Genomic DNA, 17412 nt, shown 5'->3' with positions numbered 1-17412 from the left:
AAATGGTATAGTAGCCACGTTAGACCACTTTTAAAGGTAATAAATAGAAATAAAACAAAAAAAATAGATTAGGATACCTTTTTTATTGGACTAACTTAATACATTTCATGACTAGCTTTCGAAGGCAGTACTTTCTTCTGACCTGAAGGTCAAACTATCTATTAAGTTAGTCCAATAAGAAATGTACCTATTATCTTTTTTTTTTAATTTCTATTACCTAAACAGTTGAGAAATGTATGCTTTGGTAACCCTTTAAACTGATGATCCTGAGATAACATGGCATCTCATGAATACGCCAAGACACAAGTGTAATTACTAGCAATCCAAACAAAGCACAGACTCAGGCTACAGCAACCAATTGCAACCTATCCCAATTGCGACAAATGGGTTTCATTCCATGTAGTCCTGCTACACAAACACGGGCTATTTGTCAGGAACTCTATGATCGGGGTTTCATTAAACCGCCCCCTGCTCCAGTGAACCCTAGATGGGACACGTTAGGTGCACGGCCAATGCGTCCCTTGGTACTCCCAGCCAAACCAGCTAATAAGGAGCGACCGAAGGTTAGACTCTCCCCATTAGACGAAGCATGGGAAGTTTTAAAACAACAACTCCCCACAAAATCGGACATAGAGGATATTCGAAACGAGCCTCTTCCGATGTTCCATTTCTCCCCTTTTTCAGATAGTGAAGTAATCCCTTCCCTTACAGACGATTCACCTCGTTTTACGTTACCTAATACCCCAGTCCCCTCGGAAGAACAATACGGTCACGCATTGGCTAGTATGGGAGATGGCCTCGCGTTTGTTTCAGAGGGACTTCGTTCCTTACGCAAGTCCCTGACAACACAACCGCGCCCTGATACCCCGGACACCGTGGTATCTGTTGCACCAAAATCTGATTTTCCTCAACAACATGATCTTATTTCTCATCATACCAGACAACGCCACCCTCAAAGTTATCTTACTAATGAGGGATCTAACCGCTGCCTTACAGTCATTGATAGTCCCCATCATCCTACAGTTTTGCCCGCCCTAAATACCAGTACAGAACCTATCCTATCTGGTCCACCTAGCACACCTGCTCAATATGTGGCATTACATGAGAATTCATGGCATTATGTTCAACCATGGATTGATAACCTTGCAGGATGGTCTGAGGCACTCCAGCCCCAGTCCGCCCTTTTTCCACGTGAAGGATCCCTACGACCAGACAAGCTCTCATTAGTGAGAGACCTCATTTATGATCACCCTGACCCTCATTGGGATCAGAAAACAACACTTTATCTAATCCAGGGCTTTCAGGTTTGGAAAAAGTATGAGAATCAGTTTCCCCCAACCGCCACGAAACCATTGGAGAAAATAAAACTTTTTCCCCTGTTGAATAAAATGTCCGGAGGTGTCCCTCATACGGAATATACTCCACTTTCAGCGGTTGAATTGAATAGCCTTATACTACAGCTCCCGGATATTGCACAGGGAGGTAATCGATGGTTGAAGAAATTACAAGACATAACCCTGGGGACCACTCTGTCAGTCGGCGATATGAAAGCGCTCCTGGGCAGAACCCCACACGCTAGTGTCACTGACATATTCACTCAATCGGGCTATGCAAAATTTGTTACAGATACCCAATATGATGGTAACCCTTTGACTGAAATTCAGACAAAAATATTTCAGGAAATCCGGACCATGTATCCGACCCTTAAAGACTTTTCGGTTATCACTTCCCAAAGATGGGAAATGGATTCAGAGCCTATTGAGGCTTATTTACTCAGACTCCAAGACCTATATAAGGAAGAAACAGAGGAAAAATTTGACTCTGATAATGCCCTCCCAGTATTCTACCATTTACTGAAGGGAACCTTACCTTCAGAAATTAAACTTAAGTTGGAGAACACCGTGGGTCTCCACCTGGAAAAATGGCCTAAAATTCGTGAACACATCCTTCATCATTGCAGACGGCTTATTAAAAGCAAGCAAGATGAAGCCCAACATCGTAAGACAATACACACTAACTTGGAAGTGCTGCAGACTGAAGATCTCAAAGAGAAAAGAGCCTCTAGGAGCTCTGACCCTGATACCAATACTCCTGACACTTCTCCCCCTGTTATTGTTATGTATGCTGACCAACGCTATGACAATAATGGCCGAAATCGGCCCTACCGCCCAGACCGTAGAATTGATTACCCAGAAGAACGGGGTCGTCGCTCTCTACCCCAACGAGGTCCCCCAAGGGGCCCTCTTGAGGATACTAGGCGACAACGAGACTACCGTTCCCGGCCTAGCCCTGATCGCTATCCTGATGTGCTCTGTTATCGCTGCCAACAATATGGTCATTATGCTGCTGAATGTCTTCAGACACAGCCATATAGATTTAGAAAATCGCAGGTCCGTCAAAATCCCCCTGAACGGCAGTCATTCCCTTTATGGAACCCGGATCAACACCGTCCGCAGTGACCACAGATTTAGGGATCAATATTACCCACCCCATAATGACTAGGCGTTACCCCAAACCCGATTTGATTTTGTTGCTCTCAGTCACTCATACTACTCAGCTCCTCATTTAGTATCCAGAAACCATTTCTCTGTATGTTTCTGTTTCTATTACAGGTGACATGTCTTTATCTTATATTTTTTTAGGTTTAATTGCAAGTGTATGTTTATGGTACCATACAAATGACCTAACTGAGTCAGCAAGTTCTTTATTTGTTTTTTTGCATACCTTCCCTGGGGAGTTCTTATCAACTGCAGGGATAAGCGATCCCCAGAGGATGTTCATTTTATGTTTTTTTATATAAACCTTAACTGACTTATTTATGCCATTTTTCTCTATACGGGATCCCTTTTAAATAAAAGCTGTGTATTGCACATTTTTAAAATGTTTTCTGCTTTAACTGTTATGCTGTTTAAATTAATGTGACATTCACTTCTTTAGTTTTTTCATGAATATAAAGCCTTCATTTTTGAAATTTCTCTATAATATGTGTGACATCTGAAAGCTTTTCATTGTTTCCTTGTCTAAGAAAGAAGAAATATTTAATAACCAATATCCGTTATATGGAATGAATGCGAAAAATATTCCCTTGAACTGGCCATTTGGGGAAGCATTTTGCGCTGATCATAGATTTTGTACTATTCTTGGACTGAGAATTGGTGAAGCTTTCAAACATAAATTGGGAAAATTATACACTCCACTTTCTGATTCCTTTCTATTCAAAACAGGTTATCACAATATGGCAACTATTACTCTTTTTATCTCTCTGTCTTTCACTGTGAGTGATTGTGAGAAGAACTGGTGTACATTATTTGTGTGCAGCGGTCCTGGAATTTATGCTTTGTGTATTTAACTAACACCTTGCTTCAACTAACTCTTACCACATGGTGGCTTTGTCTTAAAGCGATATGCTTCTCCCTACTTCTTTGACTGACTGAAAAGGGTTACTTAAACTCTATGTGAAGGTCAATCAAGTGGCTGCACTTTTTAATGTTTTTCTTCCATTTGTCTTTTTCGAGGAACCTTTTTCTTGCATTGCCGTCTGAATACGCCTTGCTGCAATTCAGATGTATAATATTTTGTTTTATTTTTATTTTTATATATTTCATTTTTGGGGGGGGGGATTTTTTATAATTTTTCATTTTCGATGCTTTGTTTCTTACCAAGCCTCTTTCCTGGCCCCTAGCATTCTGACTTCTTTCAATAACTTAACCACATAAATTGCACTACTGGTCTGTTTAAGTTTTGCCTTTCCTCAGATGGATACAGGAATTCCGTTGACGTCCCTCACCGAGGAGACGACTGCTAGCAAAGAAGAACTACCCGATAATGTATCTGATCTGAAGGCTATGTTGCAGCAAAGAATCGCTAAATTAAAAGACAGATGCACAGACCCCAACATTACCTGGTGTGAAAAACGAGACATTATTCAGCGTGAATTTCAACAGATGCATCAATTGGTCCATGAACAAAAGAGACAGGCTCTCCACTTTTTGGCCTCTACCCTTCTTCCTGAATCATCTAGCTCATAAGTCCTGCTGGCCTCCTGAAGCTGAGGGCTCAACCCTTGGTGAATGGTAGTCATCGTAGGTGAAGATTCCATATCTATTGGCGATTGAGATTACAACACATTGCCCTCCATACATCAATAATTGACATTTACCATCATCTCTAAAATTTAATTGTTATTTTGTAAACTTTTCTTTTGTTCCATATACTTTACTATTGTTATTTGATCATGTCTTTGTAAAAATTACCAATTAGTCTTGCACATTATGCAAGCCAGAAGTGGGGATATATTATGCAAATTATTCCAATTCCAATTTTTATTATGCAAATTATTCCAATTCCAATTGTTTTTTTTAGATTTAATTTTAGGTTGAATTAATTTGAAGCTCTGACCCCTACCAATGAAAAAAATCCCAATTTGTACACCACAAGTTTCGGGTCCATGTGACCGATATACGTGTTTACTCAGCCGCAGAACCAGATGTTACAAGCCTAACCATCTTAAGACCGGCAACTTCCTTCCTTCAGCAAGCCAGCCTGAAAACTCAGCCCTGTTAGATCTTCCAGATCTCCGTCCAGATTCTTCTGCGCTTCCACCGCCTCAACCATGATCAATGAAAGAGACTTTAAAACTGATACTTAATTTGAGAATTTGCTGTTTATGGACATTATAGATTCATATTTTGTTTTATTACCAGTTTAGCAATAATCCTGTCTAGATATTGAAAAGATTTTATTTTTTATTTTCCTATTATTTCCTTTATTGTTCTTTATTGTTCTAATTGTTTTTCTAAGAATTTCCCCTGTTATTTCCGTTTAGGTAATTTAAAATTGAAGTTGATATTGCTCAGATACAAGGGTAACATCAAACCCTAATACTGACTAAGATAATGTAGATGTAAACTCTGTTAGTATCAACCAGCTATGCAATTGTTTAACTCTGGTGTAGGCTTACTTACGTTGCATGTCTTTCTGTAGGTTTGACTAAGCTCCAAGAGGGTAACGGATATATACAATACTTCCCATACTTCCAGGTCATTATGCATATGTCAAGATCCATGCAGACCTTGGTTAATATACCCGCATACCTATATTTCATGGGATTTTGTAAATGATCTCATGGATTAGCCCCATTCATAAAACCTCTCTCACTACAGTAAGCCTCAATCACATAGATATGAATAAGATAGAACCGGCATATGAAAAGGTTGCAGAAAATTATTAGTGTACTAACTATAAGTTTGTGTAGGATTGACATAATTGAAGTATTGTCAGGATGATGAGTTCACACCGTAAACAAAACAAATTGTACCAGTTGACCTTAAGACTCAGATAATTTGATGGCCTCATAGAATACCTTCTGGAATGGATGGTACCACGGTACGTTAACCCTGGTGTCACCCTATGGGATAGGGTGAAGAGGGGAATGTTAATATATGGCCTGGCTTTGGATCTACCACTGGAATAGTGAGGGCCAAAGCTATGAAGCCTAAAATAACTGAAGAAGTACTGACTAGGCCAAATAACAAGTACATGATTTAATATTTGAGAATCTGTAAAAAGCGGTTCTGAATAATGAGTCCTGCTACAAATTGGTACAATTTTTAATTCAAATTCAGCTCCTGTACTGGGGAAAACAAAAACAAAAAGGATGGCTCAGATGAACAAAATGGAGCCTATTACATAGTTCTTAAGATGAACAAAATGGAGCCTATTACAGAGTTCTTAAGATGGTGTGAAAAGTATGTGAAAACTATTGCAACAGGGAACAGGTGTCTCAGAAATGAGATGTGAAAAAAGAACTTGTTCCCAAAACATACTGATAAGCCCGCGTGGGAACGTATCATCTCAGAAATTGAGAGCTAGGTTTCCCACCATTGACTTCTATGGAGAGGTTGTGTATAAAAGAGGGGAAAATGTGCCTTAACTGGGAGTTTTCTCAGAGGGCGAAGCTCTGTCCGGTTGTACTCAGAATCTCTCTGCTGAATGTACCTGATTAAAGTCTGATGTCTGTATTTGTACCAACTTGAAGACTTGTCTTTGGGTAAGAAATAAATAGTATCTATCTATTTAAACCTATCTCTGTCTTTATACTATCTTCTCTTTACCTTACATTTAGCTTACAAGGCAGATCACATACACTCAGTCTCTGGAGAAACTTAGACAGAATTTTAATAGGCATTATCTGGGAACATAAATGGCCCAGAGTATACCTAGATCCAGGAAGACAGAAAGCAGTAGTTATGGGAATTAGATTTCTATTACAGCCCCTAATGCAAACCCAGAGCAGACCTCCTTGTGATTGGGTGACAATGGAAGTTGGAGAAACCATACAGAACCTGGTATGTGAAATAGGTATCTTTAGTCCCCCGTGTGATCTGGAGTCAGAAAGAGGTCCAAGAGGGGGAAATTAAAACATAAGCTTAACCGATTGTCATGGTTGGATTTTGTTAAAATCATTAGAAAAACAGTTACTGCTAGAACACGAAGGCAAGAAGCAGAAGCTTTTCTATTTCTTCAACATCTCAATAAGGAATTTGTATGCCTAGCAATTACTTGTCTCAATAAGGTTCTTTGAGACAGAAATAACTAAAGACATGCTTTCTCGTGTTTTCAAGGCTTGGAACACATCAAGAACTTTTTCTCTCCTTCCTGTAGATATTGTACCTCATTTTTGGTCCATACAAGCATACCTATGCTCTGAAAACAGTAACTTGACACACCACAGCCAGTGAATCAAAGGCTAGTGGGGAGTACAGGACTAGAAACAGTCTAAAAATGAGGCAATAACTGTTTAAAAACAAGTATTTTGTCTTTAATGGGTCCACAGTTTTATATAATAACAGTATGTATTTATGGCAGGAAACCAACAAGGATGATGTTTTAACTATTGTATGCTAAAACCCTGCATTAAGAGATACATATAACATCGCCTATTCACCGACTCTGACCTGATAGAACACTTGAATTGGTTTATCTTAATTTTAAGGCCTTAAGAGTCAGCAATAAATATGTCCTTCTGGGTTACAAATCCTAACTCATAAAAGCCACAAATAGCTATTGCTCTTTTCCATCCAATTTCCACCAAAGCTAAATAGCATTCTCACACTGACCAAGAGAAGCCACAAGATCAGAACTGAACCCAGATCTCCGAGGATCAGCCAAAGTTCAAACTTTAAAAACAAAAAGTTTCTCTGGTGACAATTCTCTTTATACATCACAACTTTAAAAAGGTGATATAAAAGCACTATGGAGAACAACTTGGTTCACATACTCTGAAGATATATATTGAAAATTTGAATGCCACCAACTATGGACTTAAATACGTACCAACAAACACTTTGTTCTGTCAGGTGCCAAAACAAGAACATCATTCTCCCTAAACGCAACATCCATTTCACGCTTCAAGAACATCCCAGAAGATTTGCACAACTTACTCGTTTCCCAAACCTGGTTAAAAAGAAACATAGGTACATCACACACAAAGGTTATTCAGTGGACTGTAGAAACATGGCATAGGACATTCAATCTGAAAGTCAACATCAAAACTAAGAGACAGCATTTTCAATAAAGTTGATCAACATGCTACAACAGTGATTTGTTTTATTTTTTGCTACTAGCTTCTAACAAAAGAAAGCAAAAACCTAAAATTATTCAGTCCTTTCAAGAAAAATGATATAAGACACCCGATTTATAAAAAAAAAATGCTAGTGTAATAGTAGACACCTAAAGAAAATAAAAACAAGCCCTCTACAAACCTTTACTGCCTCACTGATTAACTAAAACAGCATATGGCTTTTAAAAGAACATAAAGCTGTAGAATAGCCCAGTTAAAACAATACAGTGGGCCAGCTTAGGATCTCAGTGGTGGTGCAGTGAGCTGCCATGAGGACTTCTACTTCCTGGGTCGGTTACAGCTAAGGATACATATATGTTTGCAGCCTTTGGAGAAACGGAGCTCCAGTTATTAGAAGTGGCATCTAATGGTTGAATTTAAGATCATTAATTACAGGGTTACGCAAGGATCCTATAGCATGGACCCAGCCAAGGATTATTGCTTTAATAACTGGGCTAAGATGGTTGGGAAATAAATACCAAATGTAGGGGGGGGGGGGGGGGGGTTAAAAAAAAGGGCGTCCCTGACGAGCACTTGGACGACTTTACCTGGTCCTGTTTTTCTTATGACCAAGGCACAAAAAGGTGCCCGGGATGACCTCCCCTTACTCCCCCAGTGGTCACCAACCCCCTCCCACCCTCAAAAAATATCTTTAAAAATATTTTTTCCCAGCCTCTATGCCAGCCGCAGATGTCATACTCAGGTCCGTGACAGCAGTATGCAGGTCCCTAGAGCAGTTTTAGTGGGTGCAGTGCACTTCAGACAGGCGGACCCAAGCCCATCCCCCCTACCTGTTATGTTTGTGAAGGAAACAGCGAGCCCTCCAAAACCCACCATAAACCCACATCTAGGTGCCCCCCATTCACCCCTATGGTAGTAGTGTACAGTTGGGGGTAATGGGGTTTGGGGGGCTCAGCACACAAGGTAAGGGAGCTATGTACCTGGGAGCAATTTATGAAGTCCACTGCAGTGCCCCCTAGGGTGCCCGGTTGGTGTCCTGGCACATCAGGGGACCAGTGCACTACAAATGCTGGCTCTTCCCACAACCAAAGGGCTTGCATTTGGTTGTTTCTGAGATGGACGTCCTTGGTTTCCATTATCACCGAAGATCAGAAACGACCAAGTCTAGGGACGACCTAAATTTCAAGATTTGAATGTCCCTGACCGTATTAACGAAACGAAAGATGGACGTCCATCTTGTTTCGATAATACGGGTTTCCCCGCCCCTTCATCGGGATGTTTTGCGAGGACGTCCTCAACAAAACTTGGACATCCCTTTCGATTATGCCCCTCTGTGTGTTGCTCTTTTGCAGTGTTAGAAGTTTTGCATGCTGTGTAATGTTATTCACGTTCTTGTATGTTTTATTTGGGATTCCAAAAAAGACCTCTAATAACTAAAAACAACTTAGATTGTGAGCACTCCAGGGACAGGGAAATACGCAGTGTACCTGAATTTAACTCACCTTAAACTACTACTGAAAAGGTGTGATCAAAATCTAAAAAATAAATGAATATGAAAACATTTTTAAATGACTAGAGATGGGATTTAGTAGTTTCTTGTTTGCTATATCCCTTTGTTGGATTTTGCAGCTATTATACAAATTGTACCACTGTGTGTTGCTCTTTTGCAGTGTTAGAAGTTTTGCATGCTGTGTAATGCTATACTTATTCTAGTATGTTTTATTTGGGATTCCAATACAGACCTCTAATAACTAAAAACAAAACAAAAAAGGACCTTAAGTTTGTATCTGATGAAATGGAGCATGAAGTGATTAGCCCAAGATCTATAGGGGGATTTGAATCAAGCTTCCCTGCTTCTTAGCCCACTGGTCTAATCAATAGGCTACTCTTCCACTTCAATTTTTAAACTGAAAACTGTTTTGATTTTCAGAAAAAAGTTGGTATAAAAAAAATAAACAAATAACTTTGAATTGAGAAAATGATTTATAAGGTCTTAGCCTACTTCTTCCTCGTGATAACTTCAGACGTTCAATGTTCATTAATGAAAGACCACTTTCTTTAACTACAAATTTGTTTTATGAAAATAAAGCTATGTTTAAAAATATAATACAACAAAGCTCATACCCTTATAGTCTGATCATCAGAAGATGTTAGAAAGGAAGCTCCATCAGGGGAAAAAGCAACACAGTGAACCCAGCTCAAATGTCCGGCACAATCAGCTATTTTCAGACTAGTTTCTGTGTTCCACAGCTTGAAGAAAACAAACAGTATTCACTTTTTCTCCTCATAATTGTCATTTTTGTCAATATATCTGCATGTCACAATACATGCAGCTGTATATAAAAAATATGAACAGAGGGAAGCACACAAATAAAGCTACTGACTGAAAAGGATGAAACTAGCATCTGAAAGTAACAAATCTTTTTAATAAAAAAGGCCGATGCATGAGAGAAATCGCCTTACATCTTATTCTATAACATGCACTCCTAAATTTCACAGCACGGAACTCCAAAAGGGGGCATGGCCACAGGGTGGGGGGGGGGGGGTATATGGGCAGGTCAGGGACATTCCCAGAATTCAGGTGCGACGTTACAGAATACCTGTATTTGTACGCTTAACTGACATCAGTTGGGCACCAACATTTACACCAGCCTTTCACAGGTGTAGCGTCGTTCATCCCAGTTCCTAACTTTGGGTGTCATATATTGAATTTCCTCCTATGTATCTCAAGGGCTATTTTCAAAATCATTAATGGTGAGCATGTACCTCTACTGAGTAGTGGGATAAAGCTAGTGCTATCGATTGGCTGCTAGGAGCATAGTCACAATACTGGATTGTGCTAAGGTAACTTGTTCGAAGTTCCATTAATAGATCAGTAGTTTCGACATCAAAAATCTGGAAAAAAAACGATAAGGTTATATTTCATATACAGTCTAACAAACATTTAGAAAAGATGAACCTGTTTAAAAAATGTTTTTGCTTACACAACACAATCCTGGAACAAATACAATGAAATTATATTAAATGAATAAATTAAAAATAATGAAGTATGAGTATAGGATTGAAATGCTAAAAGATACTAAGCAAATATTTTGTACTCTAAACCAAAACTAATTTCAAAAGCAGTGAAACAATTTTAGACTACAAGGGATAATTATTGAGGCCCTTATACACCAGCGTGACCCCTAGCAATAATATTATGAGACTATCGCTAGATTGCAAGTGCCATTTTGAACCCCGAGCCAGCAAGTGACTGAGGATTACACTTGATTGCACCCCACTAGATAACAGGGATTTTGCAAGGTAGGCCGGTGGAGGGGGTGGAGGCAGCCTACAGGAGGGTGGGCAGTGGGGCTTTTGGGATGGGGGATTCAGGGCAAAGTGTCAGAGATGGAGTTTTCAGGGCAGGGGGATGGATGGGGGGGCAGCGTTATGCTTCCTAGCAGTGTGCCTAACACTGCTTGTGAGATTAATTGCATGCATTCATATATGTGAGTGACTAACTTGTGGTACCGAGCTACCACAAGTTTGGTTGGTTTTTTTTGTTACATTTGTACCCCGCGCTTTCCCACTCATGGCAGGCTCAATGCGGCTTACATGGGGCAATCGAGGGTTAAGTGACTTGCCCAGAGTCACAAGGAGCTGCCTGTGCCTGAAGTGGGAATCAAACTCAGTTCCTCAGGACCAAAGTCCACCACCCTAACCACTAGGCCACTCCTCCACTGTTGCTACTATTTGAGTTCTACATGGAATGTTGCTATTCCACTAGCAACATTCCATGTAGAAGTCGGCCCTTGCAGATCACCAATGTGGCTGCGCAGGCTTCTGCTTCTGTGAGTCTGACGTCCTGCACGTATGTGCAGGACATCAGACTCACAGAAACAGAAGCCTGCACGGCCTTCTACATGGAATGTTGCTAGTGGAATAGCAGCATTCCATGTAGAATCTCCCATAGTATCCATTTTATTTTTGTTACATTTGTACCCCGCACTTTCCCACTCATAGCAGGCTCAATGAGGCTTACATGGGGCAATGGAGGGTTAAGTGACTTGCCCAGAGTCACAAGGAGCTGCCTGTGCCTGAAGTGGGAATTGAACTCAGTTCCTCAGTTCTCCAGGACCAAAGTCCACCACCCTAACCACTAAGGCCACCCCTCCACATTGCTTGGGAAGTTAAGATGGGGACTTTTACCCCGCCTTAAGTGTAAAAAAGAAAACAAAGCACAATATCCAAAGTGTTTATACATTTCCTATCTATGAAATTTTAGGTTTCTAAGTCTGTATTATTTCATGAAGTGTATTTCTCCTAATTGGCCAGCAGATGGCACTTGTTTTGAGTTTTAAAGCTGCTGCATTAAAAAAAAGACACTTCATCTTCTCCAGTTTCATCTTATGGAAAAGCAATCTGCAGTACCATTGGACAGCTACTTTCAAAATTGATACCCTGGGATCTGATTGGTCCTGAATTTCAAATCTAGCCTGAAGGTACTGGGGTTTTCCCAGTCTCAGCCTGGGAATGGACAGAGAAAGATCTCTTTACTGAGATCCTGTGAGCAGTTATCAAACATATAAACGGCGAGTGACCGTACTCACTCGCAAATGCGCAGTAGAGACCTTCTCTGCCCCGCCCCCTCGTCAATACGTGATGACGGGGGGGCGGAACACAGAGGGTCTGTACTGCGCATTGCTGAGGGAGGGACACCGCCGTCTAACACTCCCCCCACCCGAGTCGCCGCCGCCACCCACCTTCTACCCGGTCGGGCCCTCGCTCCACTATTGAAACAGCGAGGGTCCGGGAACGCAGCACTGAGCTCTGCTGAGCTGCCGACATTGCCCTTCCTTCTTCTTCTCTGCCTCTGTCCTGCCCTCGACGACGTTACGTCACACGAGGGCGGGACAGGCAGAGAAGAAGAACGAAGGCCGACGTCGGCAGCTCAGCAGAGCTCAGTGCTGCGTTCCCAGACCCTCGCTGTTTCAATAGCGGAGCGAGGGCCCGGCCGGGTGGAAGGTGGGTGGTGACGGCTCGGTGGGGGGGGCGCGAACTCGGAGGGGGAGGGGCAGCGGCGAACTCGGCGGGGGCGGGCCTTTCAACCCCCCCTTCCTATAATAGCCCGTTTTTACGGGCTCAAAGTCTAGTATGATATAACCTGTGTGCAGTCATATTTCCTAGTGTATGGCCATATTTCCTGATCTCCCCAGGTAGTAAACAAATCTTTAGATAGTTTTATAATTGATCCATATTCAGTTACCTCTTATTACTTGCTATTTCACATTTTTCTGTTCACTGTTCAAGTTCTGTGACAATAAACCTTTTTTAGTTTATTAACTCTGCTGTCCTGGAGTGACTAAGAATCCTGGTTTGTGTTTTTGGGTCTGTGAGTGATTTCTGGGAGCTATGGGACCCCTGGAATGTGGTCCCAGTGTCCTAGAAATCACCGTGGAAAATCCTGAGAGTGGAAGACTTGCCCAGAGGCAAGCGGGAGCCAAGTGGAGGGTGCAAGTATAAAGTATGAGCCCAAGTGCAGGTGAAGCTGGGCAGTGCTGGGCAGACCCTTCAGGTGGTCGCAGGATAAACCCAGATGGGTGCTAGGCATTTCCTGACAGACCTTTGTCCTTCTTTTTGGTGGCAGTGTAGTTAGGCTCAATATGTGGCATGAGGATTACCATCCACTGAGTGGTTCAGAGGCTTTTTTTTAAACCTGTAACCTCCAGACACAGAGTACAGTGAATGAGTGCAACAGTAACAGGGTCCCTTTCCTGTCCAGTTTTTTTGGTAGTGTTAGGAGATTAGCAGCATGCTGATGATGAGTGGTAGCAGCCCTCAGACACCAGATATGCCTGTTCTAACACAAGAGCACCCGGATGACCTCAGCGGGAAGGAGCTGCAGGACCAGCCTGTACAGAGTTCTCCTGGGGGGAGACCAGACTCCTTGTGGGCAGAGGCCCATGAGAGGCAGGGCCGGATGCCACACCGAGATCCGGCAGATCTACATGGTACAGTGACAGCGATGAGAGGAAAGGGAAGACAGGCTGCGGCGTGAAGAGTGTGAATTCCAGCTGCGGCATAAAGATCCTAAATTCCAGCTGTAAATGGTGTGAATCCAAAGTTACAGCCCATCTTTGAGCCAGGACCAGAGGCAGGATCCACAGCCCGGATTGGGCCCAACCTGTTTGTGTAGTTTGATACCTCAATGAGATTCCTCAGAAAGACTGGGTGCACTATCTGGGAGGAAGGTTCACTGGTAGAGCACTTCAGGCATTCCAAGGACTGTCCATGGAGACGTGCTTCCAGTTTGAGGAAGTGTGCAATGCTTTGTTGAACCATTGTGCCATTACCCCCAAGACCTACAGACTAAAGTTCTGGACTTTGCAAAAGGAGGTGGATGATACAGCGAGTTTGTAATCCAATTAAGATACCAGCATCAGAGGTGGCTCAGTGGAACTGAGGTTGAAACCCTGAAGGACTGCCAAAACCTGATGGTCCTGGAGTAGTTTCTTCAGCGTTGTTGTATAGAGGTGAGGAAACACGTTCAAGATCACCAACCCAATACTCCAGAGAAGGCAGCTGAGTTGGTTGACACCTTTATGGTTAACCATCCCTGGTTGGCAAAGAGGAGCCGTCCTTATACACAGCAGCCGGGAACTAAGGGCAGCCAGGGCCCTAAGTCAAATATCCCTACAACCTCAGAGACAGTCAGCAAACCTTCCAGTGTTCCCCATAAACCTAAAGACTTTAGGCATGAATGTCCTTGTTACCAGTGTGGACATAGAGGAGATTTCAAAGCGGATTGACTAGATAATCCAAAGCCTGCACTAAAAAGTATTCCAGTTCCTGCACCAAAGCTGGTGGCTTTCGTGGGTGGCTCCAGTCCCACAAAGGGGGCACACATGCAGTTGCCACAGAACAGAAAGTTACTGGTCATTCATCAAGCAAGGAAGCAGATGGGTTGCCACAACACTACAGTACTCCAGTAACTGTGAATCAGACCCAGGTGGCTGAGCTTGTGGACACTGGCTCTAGCATGATTTTATTATGACCAGAGCTAGTTTCTGAAGATGCTATTCTTCCAGGGCACACCGAGGTAGTGTTAGCCAATGGATCCAGAGAGACTGTACCCATTGCTCGAGTATTTCTGGTTTAGGGTACTAAGCCTGGATACAGAGAAGTACCAATGCTGTGTGGGACCGACATCGACATGGTTCCAATGAACATTACCCTTGATAGCGGAGTCAGCATTTCTACTATGATGACCTGTAGTCAGGCCCAGGTGGCCCCACAAGCAGAAGCAGCAGAGATCACCTCTCCAGTTCCAGATCCTGAGCAAGTCCAGGCGGAACCAGCTGACTAAGCAGCAGGAGGAGGCGCTCTGGTGCTTCCAGCAACACCAGCAGCGTACCTTTCATGTACATACTAGCCGTTAAGCCCGTAACAACGGGCTAGTTTTTTGTTTTCCTATGGCCTCCCCCCGTCCACCAACCCTGCTCTCTCCCCTCCCATCCGCTCCATCCACCCGGGTCCATCAACTGTTCTCTCCCCTACCCTCCATCCTCAGGCTCCCATCCACCGCAATTGTGACCTCCTGTGCCCTGCCGTCCCCGCCGCTGCCATTTCGCCGTCCCCCCCTCTTTCCGCCGTCGTCGTGTCGTCAGTTTTCCATCGCTGCATCTGTTTATCTCAGTTCCGCCCCCTCCTTCCCTCCCTGCTCCCTCCTCCTCCAATTTCCACGCCCATGTCCAAGCCCTCTTCCCTATTGGGCTGTACTGCTGGTGGAAGTGGGGCTTGGACTTCTACACTCTCAGTGTTCCGACTCTACTGCGCATTTGCAGGTGAGTCGGTCACTTGCCGTTTATATGTTTGATGTTAAAGGCTTATGCAGATGGCACAGCTATATGGTGTGTGCATCCTACCAGAACAGTGTCAGGATAGTGAACCCATACCTGACCTCCTAGCAGAAACATTACCAGAAGGATCTACACAACAAGTTGTAGTGGGACAGCAATTAACCTCCACTCGGAAACAGCAGCTAGTAGCAGTGTTGCAAAAGTATGCTGATGTGTTTTCTACTAAATCAGGAATTACTCATTTAGCTAATCATAATGTAGACACAGGTGACCACACACCACTGAAGCAGAGTGCCTATCGAATATCTGCTGAGGTGGAGAAGCACATGAAGCAGGAGACTGATGAAATGCTAGCCCTAGGTGTTATAAAGAAACCTCATTGTCCCTGGGCTTCTCCTGTACTTCTTGTTCCTAAGAAAGATGGCACGATCTACTTCTGTGTGGATTACAGGAGGCTTAATGAATGTACTGTATCTGACGCCTATCCAATGTTCCAGATGGACAAGTTGCTTGATCATTTAGCTGGGGCCTAGTACCTGACAACAACAGACCTTAGTCTAGGGTATTGGAAGATTCCCCTAACAGTTGTTGCTCAGAAGCGATCAGCATTTATTACCCCATTTGGTCTGTATGAATTTAATGTGTGGCCGTTTGGAATGAAAAATTAAAAGAAACTCAGACCCTCTAATAAGAGCAATTATAATATATATATATATATATATATATATTTTTTTTTTTTTTTTTTTGGGGGGGGGGGGGAAGATAGTGTCCCAAAACAGTATTCTCTCCTTTGATATTGCACAGGTAATGCTGGAGGTGCCAAAATCTCTTTAAGGTTTGCTGTATGATCATTTATCCCATGATATCATTAAAACATTAAGAAAACATTGGCATGCAGTACAGACAATACTGGAGTTAGCTGATAAAGATTTGTTAGTAGGTTTCAAAAGATAAAGGAATCTTAGAGATTTTGGCACTGTGAACATTACCTGTGCAATATCAAAAGAGAAAGAATACTGAAAGAGTTGTTTATGTTGTGATTTACCCTTGTAAATTTTTGTGTACTGGAAAGACTAAAAAGAATCAGAGCACAGAACTGCCATTAAAAGGAAAGTTGTAGAAAATATGATTGTAGAACACAGGATTGTGATGCAGCATAGATTTGAGAAATTATGTTTCATTGCAAAACACAAAATAGAGACACAATGGAGAGGGGAATATGTGAATTGATTGCTTTTACAGAAAGAACGAGGTTCATTTTCAAATATGACACTGTGGGGCTCATTTTCAACGCACTTAAGACTTACAAAATTCCATAGGAGGGCAGTTAATCATTAATCACAATTTATTTTTTAAATTGTGTTCCATAATTAATGCGTTACTTGCGATTAACGGTTAGCAATACTAAAATCTGCACATAAAAATCTTTTGCCACAGCAGAGCTACCAAAAATATGAACATTTATTTATTTAAAACATGACCTGCACTATCCCTACTAATCTAGGTGGGTTACATAATAAAATCAACAAAACAGATAAAATTAAAATAGAATAAACAAATGAAAAAAGAAAACACATTAAAATCTCAAAATTCAATTTAAGCTGTATTTCCATTCCAATACATGCACATTTCAATCAAGATAAAGAATAAGCTTGAGCAAACAAGTCTTAAGCTGCTTTCTGAACTACAAGATTCAATGAATTGTAATTCAAAATGTAAAGAGTTCCATTTTTACTATTGTTATGCTGTTAACAAAATTGTAAGGTTTATGTTACACTGTACATGTTATACACTGCTTTGAGTGAATCTCTTTACAAAGGTTTTTTTTTTTTTTTTTGTTACATTTGTACCCCGCGCTTTCCCACTCATGGCAGGCTCAATGCGGCTTACATGGGGCAATGGAGGGTTAAGTGACTTGCCCAGAGTCACAAGGAGCTGCCTGTGCCTGAAGTGGGAATCGAACTCAGTTGTTCCTCAGTTCCCTAGGAC

General features: G+C 42.0%; 1 protein-coding gene across 1 annotated transcript in view; it reads right to left on the bottom strand.

Moving 5' to 3' along the window:
- The window catches only part of APAF1 (apoptotic peptidase activating factor 1), a 140285-nt gene that overhangs the window by 37031 nt on the left and 85842 nt on the right, over positions 1-17412 (bottom strand). The window contains exons 18-20 of the mRNA XM_030215021.1: positions 10349-10477; positions 9707-9832; positions 7336-7455 (exon numbers count right to left, since the gene is read on the bottom strand). Of these exons, the coding sequence (XP_030070881.1) occupies positions 7336-7455; positions 9707-9832; positions 10349-10477 (375 nt within the window). The remainder of the gene's footprint in view (positions 1-7335; positions 7456-9706; positions 9833-10348; positions 10478-17412) is intronic.

Source organism: Microcaecilia unicolor, chromosome 9 (genome assembly GCF_901765095.1).
Source record: "Microcaecilia unicolor chromosome 9, aMicUni1.1, whole genome shotgun sequence".
Taxonomy (NCBI): Eukaryota; Metazoa; Chordata; class Amphibia; order Gymnophiona; family Siphonopidae; genus Microcaecilia; species Microcaecilia unicolor.
Note: the sequence above shows the minus strand (reverse complement) of the source record. Positions and strands in the feature narration are given on the sequence as shown.